The sequence below is a fragment of the Nyctereutes procyonoides genome, unplaced genomic scaffold (genome assembly GCF_905146905.1).
Source record: "Nyctereutes procyonoides isolate TBG_1078 unplaced genomic scaffold, NYPRO_anot_genome, whole genome shotgun sequence".
Lineage (NCBI taxonomy): Eukaryota > Metazoa > Chordata > Mammalia > Carnivora > Canidae > Nyctereutes > Nyctereutes procyonoides.
The window spans coordinates 42,470,713-42,489,032 of record NW_026575142.1 but is presented as its reverse complement, the minus strand read 5'-3'; the positions used below and the strand labels follow the sequence as shown (position 1 = coordinate 42,489,032).

At 56.4% G+C, this 18,320-nt stretch overlaps 1 protein-coding gene across 1 annotated transcript in view; it reads right to left on the bottom strand.

The window, feature by feature from the left end:
* Positions 1 to 4,835, bottom strand: part of LPCAT1 (lysophosphatidylcholine acyltransferase 1) — a 46,236-nt gene extending 41,401 nt beyond the window's left edge. The window contains exon 1 of the mRNA XM_055308405.1: positions 4,624 to 4,835. Coding sequence (XP_055164380.1) covers positions 4,624 to 4,770 — 147 coding nt within the window. The 5' untranslated portion in view covers positions 4,771 to 4,835. The remainder of the gene's footprint in view (positions 1 to 4,623) is intronic.
* Between the last annotated feature and the right edge of the window lie 13,485 nt (positions 4,836 to 18,320).

Genomic DNA, 18,320 nt, shown 5'->3' with positions numbered 1-18,320 from the left:
CAAGAACCCAAGAAGGGTCAGGGTCACCCTGACACATCATGGCAAACCCATGAGACCTGGCATTTTGTTCTCCTGGGCTGGGTGAAGGCCCCAGGGCAGGAAGGTGACAGCAAAGTGGTCAGCAATGCACGGGTCTCTGGTCGGGCGGGCGTGAGGCTCTGTGAATCATGATGTGTGGGAGCCTTGATCAGATCCATAGGAGCAGAAAGAGCCCAGGGTGCCTCCGTGAACTTTCTCCAACATGTGTGCCGTGCCCGCGGTGCATGGGTGCCTGTGGGGACAAGAGCAGGGCAAATGCCCGGCTCCTGCAACAGGGCTCCTGAGTGGCTACTTCCAGGGACAAAATCCTGATTTTGTAAAATAAGACCGGCAGTGCTTTGCTCCATACCAAGAAAAATCAAAAGAAATAAAACACAAGAATGTGTGTATAGACACACATACACCAGACCTGTGTAGAGAGGTACCCATTAAAAATCCATATTCCAGGACCTAAGAGTACAGAGTATGTAAAGTCAAGTCTTTCCAACACTGACCCCCCTTCCCTACTCCTTGACATCAGCCACATGTAAGTTTTATGCGTGTACCTGAACACAGGATGTTCTTGGTGTGTTAGAGGAAAAAGCTAGTCCCCTGAAGTCTCACCTGCCCCGAGCCTGCCTGGGCGCCTGGGCTCACCTGCCCCGAGCCCACCCAGGGACCTGAGCTCGCCTGCCCTGAGCCTGAGACCTGGGGGCTGCAGAGTCCCTGGACCTAAGTCTCCTCACCTCATGACACATGACCTTGAACCCACTGGGCTACAGGCGCACCAACAGAAGTGGTACCGGCAGGCTCCCAGGTTGTCTTGTTGAAAGGTGGCCCTGCTGCAGCCAGCCCTGTCTTTCCGAGGGACACATGATCTCCTGGAAATCCTCCCCACATCCCCCCCCCCCCCCCGGTTTCTACTGCCACCAGACCCTTCCAGTCATCTCCCCATGTACCCCTCCCTCCCACCCCTTGGCAGCGTGCCAGGCTTGATCATCATGCATGAAGTACCCTATCCAAGGAGCAGCAGAAGGGTGGGGGTGGGAGCCCAGGAGCTGGCAGGTCAGAGGAGTGGGGGCGGCGGGGAGGGGTGGGTGGGTGGAAGTATGCAGGTGTGGGAGTCCCAGTTCTAGAAGGGCCACACCTGACTCAGCATCCAGGCTGAAACTGGGGGCGCCCTCACTTTTTTTTTTTTTTTTTTCAATCAAAACTCACACATTTGGACAGGAACTCAGAGAAAAAGATCATTCATTTCTGGGTGATTACACCGCACAGAGGCCACTTTGCAGGTCTGCTGGGCTGCAGCCTGTCCCTGCATTCAACCTTCACAGTAATCCTCTCTGTGGGCTTAACCAGGAAAGGGGAGCACTTAGCAGTGTCTCCCACAGAGGACTCACTTCCAACGTGTGCAGGAAGCTAGACTACTTTCCAGGAAGGAAATTCTCTCTGGCACCAGTCACTGGGAGTTCAGGAATGGGGAACTATCTGAGCTGGAGGTGGGATGTATTCATACCCGGGGTTCCAACCGAAGTACCCAAAAAGCCCCGGTGACAGGAACCACTTTATGACTCCAAGAACAGCAAACTACCACATGACTACCCAATGTTATACTCTTCCGTTTTTCAGATCTTCACAAGTTATCTTCTGGCCAAAGAGATGCTTAAGCTCCTTGCTAAATCTGCAGTTAAATGACAGATGGACTGGTCGTTAATCTGTGGACACAAGGCAGCTCCTCCCCAGCAGCAGAAGCTAACAGGTGAAGGTAGGCACCCCACTGGTGTATCCCAACTCGGAATTCAGGTGAGCTTCTGCACAGCCCTTGGGAGTCTCAGTCATCGCTGGACCAAGTTTGTTTGTGGATCTGGGGAAGAAGGCGAGCTCCCTCAGTGGAAACCTTAACGGAGTGTAGTAAAGAGCTTCACAGAGGACTGCTTGTGAAAAGCCAAACTTTCCTGCAGAGCGGAACTTGGAACTTAGCGCTTACAAGCTACATATCCCGGACCACACGCTGCAGGTTTCTGAGCAGAAACCACAGGTCCGTTAGGAGCATATAAATACATCACAATTAGTCTGATGAGTATCTGACAGGCCTCTGAAAGAGGCAACAAGGTGTACACAAAGTATTCTTCCTCTTCTGGGAGGCTAAAACATTCCACCCACCTGTTCTTTTTCTGAATGTCTTCCAGAAGCTGCCCTCAAACATCTAAAACCAGAATCTCCGCCTCCCGCCGAAGAGCAGCCCACAGGAGCTGCTCCAAACCCCTAATCTATAACCCTGTGTCCCCTGCCCGAGGAGGTGCTGGGGATTTCTGGCTCTGCTCAGACATCCATCCCTTTTGCATGTTTATTCACTCAACAACTAGCTAAGTCTCTACAGTGGACCCCACTCGGACAATGAGCACACAGTTTGGGGCAGGACAGATCTGGCCTCCATCCATCCACAGTAATGCGGTAGGGGAGCTGCAAATGTGACAGGGATGCAGAGGTGGCCCTCCAGGGAGGAGGAGGCTTCCTCCTGGAGGTGATAATTCACCCAAGACCTGAGTGAGGGGTAGAGAAGCCAAGAGCAAGAAGGCAGAGGCAGGAAGACAGCACTGCAGCAGCCAGTGCCAAGGGTGACAAGCCTGGAGGTGGGGTGGGGCCTTGGAAGCCGCCTGGAAGAGTCTGGGCTCGGCCACAGGGTCAGCCTCAGAGGGTTCTGAGCAGTGAGCAGACCACAGGAGTGACGGGGTGGGGGCCGGGGGGGGGCCCTTCAGGAGCCCAGAGGCAGTGCTCCTAGCCCCTCACAGCTGGATACAGCACCTGGCAGGAACAGAGAAGGGGGAGGTGCCGGCCAACCACACAGGTGGGCACATGATGGTGTCTGTCTCCAGACAGGGACGGGGACAACACTCTTCCCCTCTCTCCCCCCATCCTCAGTCTGGTGCCTGCCCTTTCCCACAATGACAACCAAGCCAACCTACAAGATGCTTCAAGAAAAAGCACAAAACCCAGGACAACAACATCAGACTTCAAGAACTTTTCACTGTAATATTATTTCATAAAGATAACTTTATGCATTAAAGAAAAATCTCAGTGTCACCCCAAAATGTTTTGTCGCACTTGGAAATATGTTCTCCACCAACTGGACAACTGTTAAAGTCCTAAAATTGTACCTGCTTTTATTACAGTTCTGGAGTTAAAAGAAAGGCTGTGTTGTGAGCAATCATACAGAAATGCAAACACAATGTACAACCAGAGAGCAGGAATATCCCCAGCACTACTGGGGATTTACTCGAAGGCCAGGGAATGGATCCCACCAGGCCAGGGAATGGGTCCCACCAGCTCAGGGAATGGATCCCACCAGCTCAGGGAATGGATCCCACCAGCTCAGGGAACGGGTCCCACCAGGCCAGGGAATGGGTCCCACCAGCTCAGGGAATGGATCCCACCAGCTCAGGGAACGGGTCCCACCAGGCCAGGGAATGGATCCCACCAGGCCAGGGAATGGGTCCCACCAGCTCAGGGAATGGATCCTACTAGGCCAGGGAATGGGTCCCACCAGCTCAGAGAATGGGTCCCACCAGGCCAGGGAATGGATCCCACCAGGCCAGGGAATGGGTCCCACCAGCTCAGGGAATGGGTCCCACCAGCTCAAGGAATGGATCCCACCAGCTCAGGGAATGGATCCTACTAGGCCAGGGAATGGGTCCCACCAGGCCAAGGAATGGATCCACCAGCTCAGGGAATGGGTCCCATCAGCTCAGGGAACGGGTCCCACCAGGCCAGGGAATGGATCCCACCAGGCCAGGGAATGGGTCCCACCAGCTCAGGGAATGGGTCCCACCAGCTCAAGGAATGGGTCCCACCAGCTCAGGGAATGGATCCCGCTAGGCCAGGGAATGGGTCCCACCAGGCCAAGGAATGGATCCCACCAGGCCAAGGAATGGATCCCACCAGCTCAGGGAATGGATCCCACCAGCTCAGGGAACAGGTCCCACCAGGCCAAGGAATGGATCCCCCCCTCCCCTGGAAGCACTAGAAGCTGTGTAAAGAGAAAGGAGGAGCGTGGGGCCTCGCTGCATCCCGCAGGCGTCCATCCCTCAGCCAGGACCAGGGGACTCCACAGATAAAACGTGATGGAAACCAACTGCACACCGTCGCCTCTCTCGCTGCACCAGGGACGCCTAAAATCGATTCCGTTACAGACTGACCCCGAGGGAGCCTCCCCTGCACGCTCCCCAGAACACAACTTGCAAACAGAGGCGGAAATCCTGCCGCCACCCTCGGAGGACCTCGCAGGGCTCGCCCCCGCCGCCGCCGGCCCCGCCTCAGTGCCCAACGAGGTCCCACGCAGGGAGCTCAAGGGTCCCGGTCACATCCAGGGGGGCCGCGCCCGCACCTCGCGGCGGGAACGGGGAAGCGGGTGCGGAGATCCGGGGATCGGGGCGGGAACCAGGGGGCGGGGCCGGGCCGGGGCGAGAGCAGCCAGCGGCGGGGCTGGGGCGCGGGGGTCGCAGGCGCGGGGGGCGGCCGGGCGGCCGCGGGGCCGGGCCCGCGAGGTCCCTCCCCGGACGCGCATCGCCCCCAGCCCCGGCGGCCCGGGCTCGGGCGGGCACCCACCTGGGCCTTCCGCAGGGCGCTGAGGCGCAGCTCGTGCACGAAGGGGTTCCGCCCCGGGGGCGCCCGTCGCCGCGCGTCGCCGGCCCCCACGCTGGCCGCGGCGCTGGAGGCGGGGAAGGCCCGGGGACCGCGCGCCCGCAGCCTCATGGCCGCCGCCCGCCGCAGGGAGCGCGGCGCGGGGCGCAGAGCGGGTGCGAGCGGGGCGCGGAGCCGGCGCGGGGCGCGGGGCGCGGGCGGAGGATGCGCGGCGGCCGGGCGGGGGGGTGGGGGGGGCGGCGGGCGGGCGGGCGGGCGCGCAGGCGCGGGAGGCCGGCGGCGTGACGCGAGGGGCGGGGCGGGGCGGCCGGGCGGGGGGCGCCGCGGGGCGAGGCCGGGGCGGCGGGGGCGGGGCTCTCGGGGGCGGGGCTCTCGGGGCGGGGCTCTCGGGGCGGGGCGTCGGCAGAGCCCCGCCCCCGCGGCCCCGCGCGGCTAACCCCGCGCCCCGCGCCCCGCGCCTGACCTCGGCCCCCGGGGGCGCCGGCCGCCGGCCCGCAGTGGCGGGAGCGCGGGGACCCTCCGGCCGGGGCCGGTCCGCGGCGCAGTGAGGCCGCCAGGGCGCCCCCTCCAGCGGCTCAGAGGGCCGGATCCCGAGGGACACGAGGCGCCGGGCCACACGAGCGGGGGCTGCCCCCGAAAAGCCGCGTTTCCTCCGTGCCTGTTCCGGCTGGGACCTCACCTCGAGCGAGCGGAAGGGGAAGGAGGTGCTCCCTGGGCGCTGCCGGCTGCGAGCTCCACCGGAGCCCCGAGAGCGAGAGCGGCGTCCTCGGGGCCGGTCCTCGGCGACGCGATCCCCGGGGCCGCCCAGATGCTGGGGCAGGCGGGAGGGGGTGCACCGAGCCAGCTGCGCCTGGACCCGGTGTTCTCGCCGGGCGGGAGTCGGAGGATTCCCGGGGCTCGTTACTCTGGCTCGTGGACTTACTCCCCTGCATCAAGGGGAGACTTTTGAGGATGGCTAATGTGTGGCGCAGTGTTAACTTGGACAAAAGTGAAGTAGTACCCTTATCAAGATTTATGGATTTCAAACATTTGCCACCAGCTGTATGTAGTGAGAACAGCTAGATTTTGTGGCCCTGACAGGCAGGAAGTGAGGCCACCAGTAGGCAGCGGGCATGGGTGAGGAAGGACGGCTTGGACACAATCCAGCAGGCCCTTGGCTCACCCGCGGTTGCCTGAAATCATGAGGAAGTAGCCCAAACCCTTTGTGCATTGCTCTGGGGTTAGGGGAAGGCCAGACGGTGCTGTGGGACTGCCTGGTCCTGGGGTCCTGAGGTCATCCGTGCCCTGTGAGGCTCCCCTGCCTTGTCCCTGCGTGGGCAGCTGGTCAGGAGGTGGTCGACCCTCTGATAACCTGGCTGATGTGAAGTGTCACCTTGCTGAGGGCCCTTCTGTGTTTTGATGGGAAGGGAAAGGCTGGGGAACCAGAGGGGAGGCCGGTGTTTCAGCAGTGGTCCACATCATCTTACACAGCCTCATCGATACAGAAAGGGAAAGAGCAGGGTTTGGTCCCAAAGCCCTTTCTAAGCCTCATGCTGGCCTGGGGCGGGGACGTCTCCTCTGAACCTGGGTTATGAAATCTAGAAGGCAACTAGCCCAGTGCCTACACTCAGCAGTGCGTGATGACAAGATAGACCTTGGGGACTACCGTGGATCTTATTTGCCGGTACACAGAGGTGGGGGCTGCCTCCATTGCCTGCGTGGCCATCAATACACTGCTGATGTCTGAACATTCAGTTGCCAATTGCTCTGAAGAATCCAGCTAGGACAGTGGGACAGTGTGAAGAGCTATTCAGGGTGAGAGCAAAGAAGGATGGGCTGCAAGGAGAGGGGTTCCCCACTCCTTCTCAACAAGCAGAGCTGTGGAGAACCCAAAAGACCGACAAAGGCAGAGAGCAGCCAGGAGAGCAGGAGTGAGGAGTGGAGGGCCCAGAAGGGTGGGTCCCCCTGGAGAGCAGGAGTGACGAGTGGAGGGCCTGGACAGTGGATCCAGGGGAAGTTGGTTGGCTTGCACTGCTTCATACTTTCTTCACTTCAATTTTAGTGCTGTGATGGAATATTCTAGAAGTCATAGAGTGTTCTGGAAGCTTCCCTAGGAGAAGTTGGTCTTGGGCAAGGAGTTATAAGCAGTTGTCTTTCAGCAACAGGAAGAAGACTTTCATTCGTCTCTAGGAGTTAGTGCCTTGCTTTAGAGAAAGTACCAGCTGGGCCCTTAAACCTCTAAGGCAAACCCCCATGGTTCTCCAGGAATCTTCTGCAATGCAGACCCTGGTGCACAGCGTGGCTGGCCAGGCTCTGGGAAGCACTTCTGCATGGCTCCTTGTTCTCACTCCGGACGGCGGAGTGTCCGCTTTTCCAGGCGGGCTGAGAACACAAGGTGCCTGCTTGCTGGTGTGGGGCTGTGTGTTTTGGTGTTTGTTGAATTTTAGCTATCTACAGATTCACAAAGAAGGCGAGGGCTCCATTTTTCTCCTAATCCTTATTGTCTGGTACCCACCGGGGTCCTGCCTTACCTGTTGTATTTAATCTGTGCATTTTTCTTCTCTACACTGTGACCCCGTATTCTCAACACCATCTATCACCCCCTCCCCAGCTTGTGGCTTCGCTTCAGGCATGAGCACAAGGATTTATGAAGCTATTTCTGGATGCTCTATTTTATCCCATTGGTTTATTTCTTCCTGCTGGCCCTGCACTGTTCTAACTACTGTACCTTTGGAATCATGTGCCTTAGTAACCAGTGGGGCGAATTCCTGTTGCTGCTTCTCTTTAAGAATTGTCTTCATGAGGGACACCTGGGTGGCTCAGCGGTTGAGCATCTGCCTTTGGCTCAGGGTGTGGTCCTGGAGTCCCACATCGGGCTCCCTGCATGGAGCCTGCCTCTCCCTCTGCCTATGTCTCTGCCTCTCTCTCTCTCTGTGTCTCTCATGAATAAATAAATAAAATGTTTTAAAAAAGAGAATCGTCTTCGTGATCCATGGAAGTTTACTTGCCCGTCAGAACTATGGAATGAGTTTTTCCTATTGCTAAAAATTCCAGTGGGAGTTTTGCTTTGGAGTGTGTTAAGTGTACACTTTCCTACGAGTGTGTTGTAAGGGTGCCTGGAATTAGTTTTCACGTGGTGTAGTAAGCACATACACATGTGGACATGTCACAAAGGATGCAATTTTGCTCACAGTTCCCTAGGAACAGGAGGCATGTGCGCCGTGGGCTTGGGGGTGTACATGGGAACAACTAGGGTCTGTCAGGAGGCAGCAGGAGCGGGTGGAAAATGTGGCAAGACCCTTTACTGTGGTTTCCACGGGAGGAGCAGAGGAAGCAGGTGAGCAGGCTTAGAATTGGCTAATGTAAGTAATTTCAGTGGCTGGTGGGTGTGGGGCTGTCCCTGGTTGTCTGGTACTGCCGGGGTGCTTAGGGCTGGTGAGTAGTGGCTGCAGAGAAGAGGGGTGGGCGTGGGCTCTGGATGGGGTGCTTTGCATGGGAGAGGTGAGTTAGCTAGCTCGGGGGCGGTGGGGGGCATCGCTGCAGGATTAGCAGGCCCCAGTGTGAAAGCTAGAATTAAATGACTTGCTTAAGGTGGACCTTCAGAGCCTTGCAGCCAGGGGGTCCCTCCCCCAGGTCACCAGGCTGGACCAGGCCCCTGGCTCTCTGACAACACCCACCCCTTCAAAGGGAAAGCTGGAGCACTTCCAGCACCCCTCCCCAAGCGGCCTCCCAACCTGTGGGCAGGTGGGCTCAGGTCCCTAGCATCTGCTGTTCCCTCTGCCTGGACATCTGCATTTCTGCCTCCTCGTCTTCTTCAGTTTCGACCCAAAAGTCAGGGTGGTAAGGCCTGGGGTATCCCGTTACCTTCACCCCTGGCACGTGCATGGTTCTCAGGGTGCTGTGTGTTCTGTATACATTCTGTGTGAAGTTTAATTTGTCAGGAACTTCACCCTACGTGAGTGAAATAGGGCTGTTTTATAGATAAGGACATCAAGGCACAAGACACTGACTGACTGACCCAGATCATCTCTGGGGCCGGTGAAGGCTTTGGCCTCCTTGCAGAGAGTCTTTCTGCATCAGTTCGGGACTGATGGATGTTGCCCCATGACCTTCCACTTCTGCAGGCTGCCTTCCCCACAGAGGTCCTATTTTTATAGGACTTGGGTTCCAGATAATACCACTTCCTTCAAATACACAGACATTTGACATCAAATAAGGATCTGAATACCTGACGGCATTTTATGGAGATTTTATGTAGATTTTGACTACCCTGGAAGTACAGGTTGGAAAGGCCCTGGACGTGGAAAGCCTCAGCACCCAGCACGTCTCTCAGCTACGTTGTCTGTTCCATCTTCTTCCTCGACATCAAAAAAATGATCCTCAGTCAAGAATGAGCTCTGAGATGGTGACCTCTCATGGAAGCATGGGTCTTTATCAAAATTTAAGAGAATTTTGAAGTTCAGAGGTGTGGAAGCACAATTTTAGTATGTTAGCACATCTTTCTTCACACTTTGGGGTTGCAGAACAAATGTTTACGTGTAATTTTGCTTCCCAAAATATCGAAACCCCCAAAACATGAAAACAATGATTTTCAAAGGAGTGATCTTTTATGAAAAACAATTGCTTACCGTTGTTCTTTCTGGTTGGCTTTGAAAAATGCTGTGTCAAATTATTTCTGCCAATTTGCAAAGGCAGAGATCTTGCTTAGTTGGGAGGCGGGCAAGTTCCTAAAGCAGGAGAGTCCCTGTGAGGAGGGCACGGTGGCCAGGCCGTGCAAGCCTCCTGCATCGTCACCTCCTGACGGGTAGAGAAACACATGGCTCCCCAAGTAAAGACAGCCTTCCCAGCCTGCCTGGCAGGCTTCCCATACCCCCTAGCTGTGGCCATGGGACGGTGTCCGGGGGGGGCATGTCTCACCAGCCCAGAGCCAGACCCATCTGGGTTTGCAGGAAGTGGTGCACACATGGAGGTCGATGTGTGAGGCTACTCCCTGCCTCCTGTCCCTGCGCCCTCCCCTGGTGCCCTTCCTTCCCCACCCCTCCTGGTGTGGTGGGCTGCAGGCTCCTGGGCAGAGCCTCTCACACAGCCAGGGGGTATCACATGCCTCACCCTCAGAGGTGAGTGGGCACAGCAGGTGTGGATTGGGTGGGCTGTGGAGCGCTGGATGCTCGGCTTTCACCTGCACACTCAACTGTCCGTGAGTGCAGAACCGCACCGGTGCGCCTATCTGCTCCCCCATCGCACCTGAACCCACACACGCAGACTCGTACCCACACACACACCTGCCCTCTTAGCATCACGTCACGTGTGCTCTGATACCCCAGCTGCGGTGGCCCAGGACCCAAGGGGGATCTGCTTTGCACAAGTGGTTCTTGCTTTTGCAAACACGGAAGCCATTCTGAACAAGAGCACTTGGTCTCTCCCAACAGACGCTGTAAATCACCTGATTTGGCTTCTTCACTTCAGGGTGTTGGTCATGAGAGGATCCTTGTACATATTTTCAACACTTAAATGGATGAGACCAAGAACTCTTACTGGATCAGAGGCCTTTTATCAGCTCCTTGACCAGAGCCTTGGTGGAGAGGGTGTGTCCCTAGAGCAAGGAGGGGAGGCTAGCATCTGTGTTTGGGGAAGGACACGACCGGATGAGCGGTCCTTGACCCCAGCAGTGTTTGGTTAAAACGGAAATGGTATATATTTTGTTCATCATGAGTTTTTAGAATGATCCCTATTTAGAACATGGGTCGATAACCCCAAATGAGCCTCATTTCTTGTGCAGCAGCATTCTTGGTGAGCTGTTCGGTTGTGCAATCCCATCCCACTGGCAAACATGTCTCACCACAGCACGGCTCCGTTGGCCTTTTAGACAAAACTTCACATAGGTGATGTTTTCTGACCATGTTTATTTTCCTTTCCCCTTTGCTCAGAATTTACAGGATTACCCTAGAAAGCTACTGTGACCAGCACTGTCCCCACAGCTGGGACAAGCTGGCCCAGGCCACGAATTTTCTTCACCGCATGACTTCCATCCCATGACACGAAGGGCAGTAGACTGGCGCCGTGGGAAAGAGGCTCTGCTCTGACCCTGAAGGGGCTCCGCTCCTCTGCCTCCTGTCCCCTCCTTGGCTGTAAAGTGGGGTGGGACCTGTCAGGAGGGTCCTCACGAGGTTGGGAGAGTGAACGCAGGTGGAGCACCCAGGATGGCGTTGGGCACATGACGGCATGTCGCTGAGCACTAGCTGCCTTAGCAAGGGCATGGCATTTGTTTCCGGAACCAGCAGCCTTCCTCCCAACAGGGGGGCTGGGGCGCGCAAGTGCACCTCCCGAGTTCTCTGCAGTCTGACCTTGACATGGATGGTGAATACGAAGGTTAGGGAGTTGGCTTCACTGCTTGGAGAACTGCACCCTCGGTTGCAAATGGGATTTTGTGAAATGCTGGCAGTGGTTTCAGCTGCAGGTCACGGGGGGGTGGGAGTGGGGGGGTGGGACTGCTGATGTTGTGTCCTCCACAGGGCATCCAGGTGCAGGTACTTCCCCAGGACAGAGGGAGCACCCTGTTGGGCAGTTTGCCCCCTCTCTTTGAACCAATGGTTTCTTCCACATTCACAGATAGTTATGTGGGTCCAACTGGGATGGCATGTCCTCCGGGCATCATTGTGACTGTGAGTTTGCTGCTACGTGAAACACACTGCGCTTCTCTGGATGCACATCCGTGGTGTGTGTGCACAGGGACATGACTTCAGTGCACGAAGTTAGTGGGGAGGTGGGCAAGTTCCCAAAGTGGGAGAGTCCCTGTGAGGAGGAGTCCCGGGGTGGCCTGTGTGTTGGGGGTGGGGCACAGGCACCCTCATCTCCCAAAACAGGAACTCTGGACAAGGTCTTTCCCCTTCTCAGCCTGGGTTTGTCGTCTGGATAAAGGGGTTAATGAGACAGTCTGCCTGGAGAGCCACTGTGAACGGCGGCATCCTGATGACGGGTCTTGGCCAGAGCTGGGCTGGAGAGGCTGCGGGTAAGGCAGTGTCAGTGCCCGCGTGGGAAGGGCGAACCCTTTCACTCCCCTGAACATGACATCTGGGCGTCGCTCGTGCACCGTGCCTGCAGAGCGGCCCCCTCTGTCTTCCTTGGGTGTGACTCATGGCCTTTGTTTGGTTTGGGAGACTTCTCAGGGTCTGTTGCTGGGGCTTGCAGGGCGGTGCACGCCCACCCCACTGGGCTTTTCATGGTGCTGTTATTCTGTCAGAGGACGTCTTCATGGTCCATTTCATGTCTCCAAAGGCGAGACTTACCCTCCTTAGTACACGTGAGCTCACGTATCTCACAGCCGCAGGGATGCTGTGCTTCTGTGGACGGGGAGCCCGGCAGCCCGGAGCCAATTCAGTTCTGAGTCCAAATTCATCCCTCGCTCCCTGGAGTCTATGGGAGGGCTTACTCCAGGCCTTGTTCCTTCTTTCATTGTCATCAGAAGGGATTTATGGAGAAAATGACAGAGCGAGTAGTCCTGGGCTTGTATCTTGAGTAAATAAGTGGGGGCGGTCAGGGACGTGATGCAGACTGTGGGGACACAGGGTCCCCCCGGCAGACCAGCTGACCCCAAGTCAGACTTCAGGAGGCAGCAAGATCTATGAAACTTTGTCTTTTCATCTTTAAATGAGAAATATGGGGGAAACGCTGGATGTCATTTGAGGATAAAAGCAGTGTCATTTGAGGATAACTCATCTGGTGTTTTTTTTTTTTAAGATTTTATTTGTTTATTCATGAGAGACACAGAGTGAGAGAGAGGCAGAGACACAGGCAGAGGGAGAAGCAGGCTCCATGCAGGGAGCCCGATGTGGGACTCGATCCCAGGACTCCAGGATCACGAGCTGGGCTGAAGACAGACACTAAACCGCTGAGCCACCCGGGCTTCCCTCATCCGGTGTTTATAGCATTGCTTCTGGGTCTGCAGGGTTCCCGTGATGTACCAGTGTCCTACCTGAGATTGCTTAAGGTGGCTGGCTCAGGGCAGCATTCGGTGGACTCAGCCCCGGGGGTCCTTCACAGATACACCTGCCTCTTCTGTAAGTGCTCACAAAGAGCTGGTGCTGGCCCCCTACCATGCGGGACGATGACAAGGGACCCCCCCTGTGTGGCTTCTGGGGTTCCTGCAGCCGCTTTGTGCTTAAGAGTGTGAGTGCAAAGGTGCGTTCCTTGGTAGAAACCCACACTGGGCAGTTGGGATAAGGGTGCCGAGTAAATTCAAAAGGCCCTGACGTAGAGCAGGTGTCTGCTTGTCAGGGACCCTGACTTCAAGGTTGGGGCTCAGAGAGGCCAGCCGCCTGGGGGCCCGGGGTTGAGGGGGTGACTTTTTCCACTTGGCTGGGTCCAGAGGTGTAACCTCCCATCACGGGGATCCTGAGGAGCACAGTCTGCTAAACCAAGTATCACCCGCTTTATCCAAGTATCGAACACAGAACTGCAACCTGACAGAGGGTGAGGCCAATGCTTCTCAGAAGGTGTGTCTGGAAATGACTTCTCTCAGAATTGTGTTCCATCTGAAGACATCAAACCCTCGTAAGGTCTGTGGGCAAATACACTTGCACATTGATGCCTGTCAAGTTTTTGCAAATACCTCTTCTTCCGTTGTCAGGCCCTCAAGCTGTATGTAACAGCTTCCTTATGGTTTAACATAAACCCTTTTCTCTGGATCCTTTTATTTACTTATATTTTTAGCTCAGTAGTAAAGACAGATTCTAAAAGTAGGAGATTCAAAAAAAAATAAAATCTGTGGACTTGCTATGGTTTGATTGATGCTGCAAATTCTTACTTGTTTGTCCTTCAAATGGTTTCTCCCTGTGGGACAGGCTGCATAAGGCCCCCAGGGACCTGCTTGCCTTAGCCAAGGCTCTGGGGATGTGTCCCAAGGTCCGAGGTAGCTTGTCCCTGGGGAGAGGGCTTGGCAAAGATGGTGATGATGACTGGTGGCCTTGAGAAACCTGGGTCAGGACAGGCTAGGCACAGTTGAGGGGCCGGCGTGCGAGACGCTTATGGGGATGCTGGTGAGCCTGTGCTGTCCTGGCTCCGCCCGGGGTGGGCCAGGGCTGGCCCTGCCAGTGGACTCTTCTCTTGGTGCCTGAGACATCCCACGGGGGCTGTGCAGAGTGCCCGCAATGCTGGCTGTCCCACCTGCCCCTCCAGTGTGCCGTCTGAGCCAGGGTTTCCCTGTCACAAACTGCAGGGGAAAAAAAAAAACTGCAGGGGAGCCGGGCTGCATGGCCACTCCTGGGGAGCGGCTGCCAGGGGACCTGCCTGCTGAGGCCCCAATGGACCAAAGTCAAGGATGTCCTCAGAGCCACCCTCCTGCCGCCTGACCCCGTCTGTACTTCTGCAAGCACCTCTCTGAGAGGCCATCTGCCTCCCACACACAGATACCCCCTGTCTATAACTGGGCAGTTTGCTTCTGCCACCAGCTGCCTTTCCTTGAGGAATTGGCTTAAAGCTGCAGCAGTGTCCACTTAGAACCAGGGCCCACGTGTGGCTGGTGTGTAGGCCTCACGCCGTCACCTCCATTGGTGGTGGGTTGTGGCAGAAGGGACAAATTCTGTGCATCTTCCTGCAGTCTTGGCTTACGTGTGATGCTGTCAGACTGGGAGCCTCCACTGTGGGAGGGTCAGCCCCCCGGGGACGGGGTTGGGGTGGGGGTGGTATTTATTCTGTTTATCAATGTGTTCCAGCACCTAGAAGATGCTCGGTAAGGATCTGGGGAATAAAAGAATTAAAGACTGAACGTGTCAGCATGAGGAGGAGAGAGAGTTTTGATGGTGGTCACAGTCTTATGTCTTTTTTACCCAATAAGAGAACCCTGCAAGAGGGTGAGTGATTAAATGTAGAAAGTGTGATCATAAAGTTCAAAAAAAGAGTGATTATCTTTATGACTTTGGGATGGAGAAGGATTTCTTGTGACGCCCACGAAAAGCACAAGTTGTACAGAAAAGAATTGATACACGTCAGTCAGACAATGCTGTAAAAAGTATTGCGGTAAACCACGGATGATGCAAGCCACAAATTGGGCAAAATATAGTCACAGAGCATATTGTTATGCATACGATATAAAGAACGTGCTCATGGCTTATAGGAAAGCAAACAAAGCCCGGGCACAGTGTGTGTACAGGAGAGGAAGCTGTGTGTGGAGAATGCGGATGAGAAGAAAGGCGGAGACGCTCCTAGAGGGGCCCCGACCCCATGCACCTCAGCCCTGGGGGGCTGACAAGGCCAAATATTGGGGCTACAGGTGACACAGGTCATGGAGGCAAGCACCCCCGGGGCAACTTTCAGATCTCCAGGAAGTGAGGACACACATGCCCCGGGATCTGGGAATGATGTTCCCGGAACGCATCGGAGAAATCTCAGGGAGGAGAACTTTTGTTTTGGGTTTGGGAGAAATTGGAAAGTCCATCAATGAGGGAGGTGATGAGGCACCTGGGTGGCTCAGTGGTTGAGCATCTGCCTTCAGCTCAGGGCATGATCCTGGGGTCCTGGGATGGAGTCCCGCATCGGGGTCCCCACATGGAGCCTGCTTCTCCCTCTGCCTGTGTCTCTGCTTCTCTCTCTGTCTCATGAATAAATAAAAATATTAAAGAAAAAAAGAATGGAGGTGATAACCTAGGTTTGCATGGTCACCTGTGAGGCCCGACCATCGTCACACTGATAACCAAGAATGCAGTGCACCTGTGAGTGATAGTGCCAAGGACACCAATGATGGGGATATCGTTCAGAAGCACTGAAATACAGCGTGAGACCCGACAGAAGGCAGAGCGCGGGGCTCCAGGGTGGCACTCTGAACCGGGCTCCAGATGTCGCTAAGCCGCAGAGTGGATGGGCTTTGACAGTCGGAGATGGTGGAGCATCCTTCGGAGAGTTTCTGCGCTGGTGCCGAGCCCAGTGCAGCCGGGATCCGGGCCCGGCGAGGAGCGGGTGACCCTGAGAGTGGGCACCAGGCCTTTCTTACAAACTGAAATTTTTGGTGTTTAATTTTATTTTATTTGCTAATGAAACTATGGCTTTTATATTTTTAATTTCAGCTTTCTGATTTTATTTCACATTGGAGATCGGAACTGTTACTCTCATGAGAAGTTATTTTGCCGCCAACAGGGTTTACATGAATCTGGTTTCAGATGTGGCTCTGCCTGCAAGCCCTTGGGTTTTTGGAGTGAAGAGAAAGAGAGCTGGCATCTCATGTGCCCTGCTGTGCTTCTGGCAACGTCGGCGCCTCTGTGGGAGACGGTCTTTCATGGGCTGACAATGTCAGCAAAGGGATTATTCCAGGCCGACACTTGGCACAGACCGTTCTTAGCCAAATGCGTGTTTGAAAGGTAGGATTTGATCTCAATTATTCCACTCAGCTTCATTAAAGGAGGGTAAGAGAAAAAAGAATTTATCCTGGCTTCTGATTCTGTCATAATTTCATCTTAAATCTCAACACTGTGACCCTGGCAGGTGGCGGGCTCTCAGCACGGACCCACACGCTGGCTGCTTTGGAAAAAGAAACCTCATTCACACAAGACCGAGTTTTATGAACGGCCGTCCCACTTTCCCGCCGTGGCTGGGCTGTGACGTTGACCCAGCACGACACACAGATCCCTCTGTCCCCCGCTGGACACCGGCCAGGCGTCTTCGGTCTATGGGGCAAGATCACTCGGCGCTGGAAAGCCCAGAGCAACAAAAAGCCTCTGTTCCAGTGATGACAGGCTTGAGCAGAAAGGGTCCCTGCCCAGCCAGGCTGTGGGCGACGCATCACAGATGGGCGCCCGGGGAGAGAAGGCTCCTTAACGAGGCCATCCTGGAGGCGGGTGGGCGGAGGGCCGAGTCTGGCTTGGTGGGTGAACCTGGAGGGAGCCCTGTCCCACGACTTTCTCAGGCACTCAGGGTCCCGCGGGCTCTCCCAGCCTCCTCTTCCTCCTCCTCCTGGCCCCCATGCATCTTGGTTTTGGCATTTGCAGGGTGGGCGTGGGTCAGCTCTCTTCTGCGGTCGGGGGCAGGGGGTGGGAGCTTGCTTCTGGGAAGGAGACGTCCTCTGAGGCCCATCTGTGGCATCGCTGGCTTCAGTTCCCAGTCCTTTCGGTTTCTTTGGCTTTGAACCCAGAGCTGTTTGGATGGTTCCCTGGAAGGAAGGGGGAGGGATCCCAATGCCCAGGGCCCCAGGGGACAGCACGTCCAAGAGGCCCTCTGCTGGGCCAGGCACTGGAGCTGCTCTGGTCATCGGCTCTTCACCCCGTTGTGGGGGTGGTCCCACCCTAAGATGTGCCAGACGGCCCAACCCCTGGCCCCGACTCCCAACCCCAGTTGGGTGAGATGGACAGCAGGAGGACCCTGCCTGCCGCATGGGGCCACACAGGCTGCCCTGGGGGACGTGACCCGGCAGTGGCTGCAGGAGGAGGCTTGGCAGTGACAGGAGCATGGGGCCTGGCAGGTGGGGGCTTGGGCTGGGCTCATCTGAATATTCTACATCCTGGCAACACCCTGACAGCCGTTACCATCAGCCTCCGGGAGCAGCCTGGGGCAGAGACCCACACTCAGGGCCTGGAGGTGTCAAGGTGGCACTTGACATCGTAGCACATCTTTAGACGTTTATTCTTGCCACCAGGGCATGATGTTCCCATCAATGCACTCAGGGACCCCCTGAGGGAGGGACAGCCAGACCCCAGTGTTGGGAGCTGCTGGGCTCCATTTCAGGAATCAGCAGAGCTGAAGCCGAGCAGGGGACGCCCTCCTGGGGGCAGCCGGGGGTTCATGAGGGCACCCGTCTACCATGGACTGGGGGCCGCAGGCCCAGCACCACTCAGCCTGGTTTTCCCATGTGGATCTGGAAGCAGGTGGGGTGGCGGGTGGGGTTGAATTCAGCAGCGTGAGGTAGGGAAATGGTGGGAGATTTCGGGGGCGGGTGACAGATGAAGATCCGTGTGCCAGAAATTCTGCAGCCGCAGCCCAGTGAGATGCAGGCTGCTGTCCACATCCTGGTGCCCTTGGAGCCCCGCCTGCCGTCCCCACCCTTGTGCCCATGGGTCCCTGCCTGCTGTCCACGCCACTTGTACCCACGGGGCCTTGCCTGCCAGCCACACCCTGGGTCAGTGTGATGTCCAGCCACACTCAGGAGAAAGAAATGTCCTCATCTTCGTGGGGCCTCCCAGAGGGTCTGTGCCTCCTGGAGCCGGGGGCAGCGTGTAATGCTCTCTGCAGGGGAGGCGCCACTTGGGGGTGTTTGGATATTTCTGAATGGAGCCCCCAGAGTTCGTGCCTTCATAGCTCCTTTCCTGGTGAAGCTCCTTGTAACTCAGGGGGACCCAAGCTGGGCAGGGGATGGTGCCCAGGCTGCTGTGGCCTGTCGGTTCAGCTTGTGGGTGCCCGTTGGCAGTGGGAGGAAGGCGTCCTTCCCAGAGCGTCCCTCGAGTGTCTGTGGGCAGTGAGCACTGCTGGTTGCTGCAAACAGGAGCTTCTCCTTGACAAAGCCAGCTGACTCTTCAAAGTCAGCAGTCAGGGGCACTGCCACGTACCAGAGTGCAGGCCTCGGGCTCTGGCTCCCAGAGCCAGGAAATGGGTGCGTCCACGTGGGGCATTCTGGGGCTTGAAGGCAGGAGGCAGGAGGCTGTTTCAGGGCCAGTCCACTCCCCCCCTACCTGAGGGGGGGGGGACGTGGCCCATTTGTTCCA